This window comes from Barbus barbus (assembly GCF_936440315.1).
Source record: "Barbus barbus genome assembly, chromosome: 17".
Classification (NCBI taxonomy): domain Eukaryota; kingdom Metazoa; phylum Chordata; class Actinopteri; order Cypriniformes; family Cyprinidae; genus Barbus; species Barbus barbus.
This window is the reverse complement of record NC_136745.1, coordinates 30,017,760-30,025,299: the sequence shown is the minus strand read 5'-3', so window position 1 is coordinate 30,025,299 and position 7,540 is coordinate 30,017,760. Positions and strand designations below refer to the sequence as shown.

The window sequence follows — 7,540 nt, the reverse complement described above, 5'->3', positions numbered from 1 at the left end:
TGTCCAATCTGATGCCAATAGGAGCATTTGGTTATAGACTATGCTGAACCAAAATAAACGTGATCAGTTAAAAACAATGCAGGTAACAGGAAAACAGTTCAGAACATTTTTAAAAGATAATTTACATGCTAATTAAACACGAATTTTAAATATACTGATGTACAGTAAATTGAAATGCCAACGTTGTCATATTCACCATATTATACCATAACATTTAATAACTTTCACTCTGTAAAGTCTTTTGATTTACAGTAAAAGTAGTCCAAATGCACTATTTCCCAAATGCCTTCATTTGCATTTATTCGTTTATTTATACTCTTATGCAACCACAATGCAAACTAATGCTAGAGACTTGAGTAAAAGTGAAAACTGACAAGCTAAAAATGCGGTTGACTTAAAACAGGAAATTAAATCATGTGTGTTTTCTCCTTCAGAAAGATGAAGCCGTCAGGCTGGTGGCTGCTGTTTGTTTATGTCACGTGTTTCCACCCGTCTCTCATTCTGGGCATTAAGCGGATCATAGTGAATTACTCATCTCAGAACCTGTCCTCTGTTCCCCCCGGCCTCAAACCGTCAACGGAGGACTTGGATCTGTCGCTGAATCGCATCCAGGCACTGACCGCCAAAGACTTTATCACAACACCACGACTCCACTTCCTCAATCTGTCCTGGAATATACTGGAGAACATAGACATGGATACATTTAACTCCACACCGGCTTTGGAGATCTTGGATCTGTCGCACAACAGACTCCAGAACCTCTCGGACCAACCGTACCTGCTTAAAATGGGACGTCTGCAACTCTTAGACTTGTCGTCCAACTTGTTTTCCATCATGGCGCTAGGAAGGGAATTTTCCACCTTGAAACACCTGCAGTGGTTGGGCCTGAGCGCCAAATCAATCAGCAACCAAGACTTCACTTACATCGCCAATCTTACTCTCAAAACGCTCTTTATTAATGCAAATGGCCTACAGATGTATGAGGAGAACAGTCTTACAGAAGTACACTCCGAGAAAGCCATCATCGCCTTGTCCAAAAGTGACCTTGACATTGCAATCGCCATTGATGTTTTTGCGGCGTTTAAAGAAGTCGAATTCACTTTGGTGGACAGTGGGATGAAGGTCATCCAGCAGATACACCACAGAGGAATCCTACGCACCGTTAGCTTGGAAATCTCCAAAGTGGAAACCACCTGGCACATTCTAACAAGCTGCGTGAACACAATATTGCAGTCTACAATCCGACAGCTTTCTTTCTCAGACCTTACGATGACGAAAATGGAAGACGGCATACTGTTGTCCACAAGCCGCATGTTGGATTCCTTCTCTACAACTCGAGCATCCGTAACCGAATTCATCTTCAATCAGGAAGAGCTCTATGACTTCTTCATAAACATGCCTGCAAGAAACGTCAGTTTAACCCAAACGCCAATCATCTTCATGACCTGTCCTTCGACTGTTAGCCAGATCGAGGTGTTGGACTTGTCCGATTGCGCTCTTACAGAAAACGTCTTCTCGATTGATCCGGATACTGAATGCAATACAATGACAAACCTAGTAAAGTTGGTTCTGAAGGGGAACAACTTGAAACTCCTTAGACCACTGACCTCAAGAATACATCTCATGGATTCACTTCAATACATCGACCTCAGTCAGAACACACTTACCTATTCAGAGGAACAAGGCAAGTGCGTTTGGCCTCCCAAAGTTGTCCAACTGGATTTGTCTTCGAACGGGTTCGACCAGAGCGTCTTCAAGTGTTTGCCTGATTCCATACGGATCCTAAACCTTCGGAATAACCGAGTGACCTCAGTTCCTTCAGATCTTCGGGTTTTGAATGACTTGAGGGTCCTTGATCTTATGGACAACCGTCTTCTAGACCTTCCCACCTGCCAAGCGTTCCCAAACCTGCAGAAGCTCTCTATAAGATCCAACTCCGTTCATTCGCCTTTACCGGGAGCCCTCGAGACTTGTCCGCATCTTGAAGAGCTGGACTTAAGTCGCAACCCCTTCATCTGTACATGTGCTTTGCGTGAATTCAGCACTCTTATTAAAGACCGAGCGACACGACCGAGAAGAGAAACTCTTGGTTTGACTCTTGGCCATTGGCCGGAAGGATACCGATGCAGTTACCCAGAATCCTGGAGCAACTCCTTACTAGAAGACTTCTACCTTCCTGAGATCTCCTGCAATGCTTGGATTCTAGCTATTACTATTCTGATCCCGACAATCACTTTAATAGTCACTGTTAGCCTTCTTTGCAATCGTCTGGACGTGCCATGGTACCTCAAGATGATATGGAAATGGACACGAGCCAAGCACAACGCAATAACTTCCCAAAGGAAATCAGAAGACTTGGAAGGGTTGCGCTTCCATGCATTCATATCGTACAGCCAAAAGAACGCCGATTGGGTAAAATCTCAATTTCTTCCCAAGCTCGAAGGCGACTATGGCTTGCGAGTGTGTCACCACGAGCGCGATTTCATCCCAGGAAAGACAATCGTCCAGAACATCCTCCGATGCATCGAGCAGAGCCGAAGGTGCGTCTTTGTGCTCTCCTCTCATTTCGTCCAGAGCGAATGGTGCCACTACGAACTCTACTTCGCCAATCACCAGCGGGTGACGCGAGGGATGGACAGCATTATTCTCATTCTGCTGGAACCTCTGCCATTGTATCTCATTCCCTCCAAGTACTACCAGCTCAAGGCTATGATGTCCAGACGCACCTATCTGGAGTGGCCACAGGAGGGAGCTAAGCAGAAACTCTTCTGGGCAAATCTCAGAGCAGTTCTGCAGGCCGACCTTCCCAGTCCGTCAGAGAGAGAAGAATAGTGACTAATTTTCATAGAGATTGTCAAGCAGATACTCATTTAAAAAAGTGGTTCTCAACCAGAGGGCTTCAGCAAACTTCCACAGGGGCCTCAAGATGACTTAAAATAATTTGAAATAAGACAAAACATGTCTAAAATTAAGATATTTATGGACCTGGAAAATGGAGTTTATTCTTTTTTTTTTTACGCAATGCCAGCTTCACGTGGCTATTTCATGGTGAGAACATTTTATGATAAAACTGTATCAGGTTTTTAAAATCTATTATTCGGAAAACTCCATAACTATATTTGTTTTAACTTTGTCAGAATTGTTTTGCTAGAATATGGAGAGATTTCACATACTAACAAACTATATATATATATATATATATATATATATATATATATATATATATATATATATAATGGAATTATTAAATACATCATGGAATGATGCAATAATTAAATGAAAATACAATTAAAATTAAGTTTTTTTTTTTTTTTTTCATTTTAAGGCAGTACCTTGCATCATTTTCTGGTACATCAAAAACTAAATGTATTTATAATGCCTATTTATGCTAACATTTCATTGTACATTTGTTTATTTATTGCAAAATTCCATGATGCAAATAATAATTGTATCATTTCATTTAGTCAAAAAATATTTTCCAAGCTCTAAAACATTTTATTGATAGAATTTGTGAGTAAAACAATATATTAAAAATCCTGAATTCTTATGCAATGAATCACAAACAACTGAAAAAGGCATGCATATTCATTGCTTAAAAAGACTGGGAACCCTGAGGAAAATTCTGAAATTTAAGGACTCGGAGTAAAAAAGGTTGAGCCACTGTTGTAAAGTTATTAATTGCAATGATTGGTACTTTTGCAGTGCTCGGTACCAATCATTGCAATTAATAACTTTACAACAGTGGCTCAACCTTTTTTACTCCAAGTCCTTAAATTTCTGAATTTTCCTCAGGGTTCCCAGTCTTTTTAAGCAATGAATATGCATGCCTTTTTCAGTTGTTTGTGATTCATTGCATAAGAATTCAGGATTTTTAATATATTGTTTTACTCACAAATTCTATCAATAGAATGTTTTAGAGCTTGGAAAATATTTTTTTACTAAATGAAATGATACAATTATTATTTACATCATGGAATTTTGCAATAAATAAACAAATGTACAAATGTACAATCCTTGAAATTAAAAACCATAAATGAGACAAAAGACATCCTGAGATTTACAGTGAATAGGGACCTTAAGGAAGACCACGTTAGTGATGCATAAACTGAAAAAGGGTAGAGAATGACAATTAAATTCCATACTCTACTAGAGAACAAATGTTTTATTATGAGCTGCTAGCACAACATTATATTACACAATAACAGTCTAGTTAATTCATGAAGTATTTTACAACAATACAATGTGAACATATTGCATTTGCTTTAACAGTGAATTCTGCATTTTACAGACAAATAATAAGAAAATGCTGAATATTTTTCAATGTTCATTAATACCTAAAATAAAACCATGACCTAAATGAGATCTGCTTGATGACTGGTGCATCACGACTCTAAACATGTCTGAAGCTTCATATTTGATGCCAAAAAGTTTGAGAAGTCATTTAAAAAATGTCTGAAAAGTAACAAAACTGAACTGATCCATAGGTTAAAGGTCAGAGGTCGCTCAGGGTAATGACTGGACGATGATGATCTTTTCGTTAACGCAGAAGCGGTGGAGCACCGTGAGCAGGTTTTCTCCGCACCGCGACACCTGACGCTCCATCGCCAGCCGAAAATCCTCCTTCACACCTTTGGTGATTCCTCGAGTCACGGTGTGATGTCTATGAAAACAGACACACGGCATGTGAGAACAACATTGAGCTGATACAGGTCACAAAATACAGAAAGAACCGAGTACTGAACGTGAACTTTATGCAGAACCCAAACAAGAAATAAAACCATTTCGAAACCGCAGTTTCTCCACATTCAGACTGATATAAGAGCAACGCTCTTCCAATCAAATACTGAACACACACACACACACAAACGAATATTGTGGCAGAAAATACACATAAGGGTGAAGCTCACAAAGAAACGTCTGGCTCATATTGCATCCCAAATTAAATAAATAAATAAGGGAAAGGGGAAAAAGGGTAAGGGAAGTGGTGTGTGGCCAAGTATGGTGACCCATACTCTGAATTAGTGCTCTGCATTTAACCCATCCTAGTGTACACTCAGTAGTGAACACACACCCGGAGCAGTGGACAGCCAATGAGTATTGAGGATGGAGAGAGTGTTGGTTATTCACTCCTCCACCTACAATCCCTGCCGGACCCGAGACTCGAACCCACGACCTTCAGGTTACAAGTCCAACTCTCTATCCATTAGGCCATGACTTTCCAATAATAAATAAATAAATAAATACAAATAAAATACAAATAAAGATTCATAATGTAAAGAAAAAGTAAATAAATTAAAATAAAAAATAAAATTTGTAATTATAAATAAATATTTTTTGTATTCAACAACTTATTTTGGATGATGGCACTTTTTCTGTTTGTTTGTTTTGTTTTGGGCATAGTACAATTTTTAAGCACATTAAAATCTCTAAATAAATCTGTAACGTGAAAAAAATTATATACATTTATAAATAAATCAACATTTGTTTCAATTTAAAACAAGCAGTACAATGAGTAAATACATTGTGTACACTTGCACTTGTTCTTCAGTATTTAAAATCTGTTTTTTTACATTTCAATAAAGAGAATGAGACATTTTCCACATTTTCATTACTGTAAATGTGATTTTTGCAAAAAAAAAAAAATTGCAAATTTGATCTTGCAAAATATAATTTTCTATTTTTTAATTTTGATTCCCAGGTGCGATACAACTCAGACATTTCTTGACATCACCTGTGAGATTCACTCATGAATGTAAAACGCTGCAATTCAATGAAAACTACAGACACAATGTAATATAAAACAAACAAAAAACATTCTTTGAAGACGTCACAACATCTTGCGTAAAACACAACGGAAAAGGAGCCGTATGAGAACGGGAACGATCTTGCAAAATGAAAATGCTTGAGCGGAATGAAGAGAAATAATAGGAAGAGAATGTGAACACATGATCAGGCTGGGAGGAGTCTGGGAGGGTTGGGGGCGGGGTACCTGTCAGCCTTCTGAGCCCCTGGAAGCAGCAGGGTGTTTAACTCCACCCCCAGGGCGGGGCTGGGGTTCCTACGGACAGCAAACACTCATAAACGCACCACCAGCACTACGACAGCATGATCACAGCTGATTTACTCCCACAACCTACAAACAGCCCATCAAGAGCTAGCGGCACATCCTAAAACTACCATTAAAAAGCTTAAAATAACATTTTTCCCGCTCTATTTTTCATCTAAAATCCCATTGTGACAAAACACAGTCATTTTCTACTGATTTACAATGTAAAGCTCTTGCTTTATTCAGACATGAATGTAATATTTTTTTAAATAATTTATATTTATAAGTGCACTCTTAAAAATAATGGTTTCTAAAATAAGTTTTTGCAGTGATGCCACAGAAGAAGGGTCATTCCGGGTCAAATCAACCAAATTCCAGAAACTTGCCTGTCTTACATTTTTTTCTTGAGAAAGACAAACATAAATAGTGCTAAAAGGCAAAATATTAAACTTAATGGATGTATATTTACTGAGTAATCCACTATTTCATAGAGGACTAACATGAGATTCAGAGCCAAATTACAGCGGGTTAAAAATGACTTTTCGAAAGATTGAAGCATCATCATTTTATTTTTATACAGAGATTAGTAGGTCTAATAGTAAAATCTGTTGACTTTAGCAATCTTTGTTGTATTATATGCCAGTGGTGACCGTTCAAAAATGGGAAAAAGCACTTGCTCCAAAGTTTGCATGCCTGTAACTCAAGAAGTATTAAAGATATCTTAATATCCTTTCAGATTCTGGTTCTTAACAAACTTGTCTTTTAGCATCTTCATTTTTAAGGCCCTATATGGTTCAATCCCAGATATATGGGGATCTAAATGTGCCATAAAACATACCTGTCTGAGTGGCATAAATATACTTTTGTTGTTGAAAGTTTGCATTTCTGTAACTCTAGAAGTATTAAAGATATCTTAATATCCTTTCAGATACTGGTTCTTAATAAACTTTTCTTTAGTAATCTTTATTTTTAAGGCCCTGTATAGTTTAATCCAAAAGATATGGGGATCTAATTTGACTCTGTGTCCAAATTGCTGAATTTTATCCATTTTCAGTGGTCGAAAACCAAATGTGGATCACTTTGCATACAGCTGATATTTATATTTTAACAAGAATGTCTGAACAACAAACTAATTTAAGTACTTCTTTCGCTGTTTTGGCCGTGGACACAAAATGATTTGAAACCCATTTTTGGTTCCCAGTTCTTAAAACCATTTTTTTCTTAGTGTAAAGAACATTTTTATAATCTCAAGTAACTTTTTAAACTATAAAGAACCTTTAGTGGTTTTATGGATGATAAAGGCTCTTAATGGAACCATCAGTGTCAATAAAAAACCTTTACTTTTAAGTCTTTTCATTAAGTTCATTATGATCTAGCTCTGTTGTTCATCCAATATTTTTAAAACTGTTCTCGATTCCTAAACAGACCTGAACTTGCAAGTTGCAACCCGTTTAAAACCCCACACAACGTCAGACAAAGACCATAAAACGAATC

At 37.6% G+C, this 7,540-nt stretch overlaps 2 protein-coding genes across 3 annotated transcripts in view; one reads left to right on the top strand and one right to left on the bottom strand.

Moving 5' to 3' along the window:
• Positions 1-438: 438 nt before the first annotated feature.
• Positions 439-2,923, top strand: tlr1 (toll-like receptor 1; the record flags this gene model as incomplete). The annotated part of the gene is made up of 1 exon (XM_079438705.1): positions 439-2,923. The coding sequence occupies one exon, from the start codon at positions 439-441 to the stop codon at positions 2,830-2,832; it is 2,394 nt and encodes a 797-aa protein (XP_079294831.1). The 3' UTR covers positions 2,833-2,923.
• Positions 2,924-4,131: 1,208 nt separating this feature from the next.
• Positions 4,132-7,540, bottom strand: part of LOC306883440 (integrator complex subunit 10-like) — a 32,630-nt gene continuing 29,221 nt past the window's right edge. Inside the window, exons 17-18 of one of the 2 annotated variants that reach the window (XM_079438706.1) lie at positions 5,990-6,058; positions 4,132-4,660 (exon numbers count right to left, since the gene is read on the bottom strand). In XM_079438706.1, the coding sequence (XP_079294832.1) occupies positions 4,504-4,660; positions 5,990-6,058 (226 nt within the window). In that variant the 3' untranslated portion in view covers positions 4,132-4,503. The remainder of the gene's footprint in view (positions 4,661-5,989; positions 6,059-7,540) is intronic. The other variant, XM_079438707.1, reaches the window with a different exon arrangement.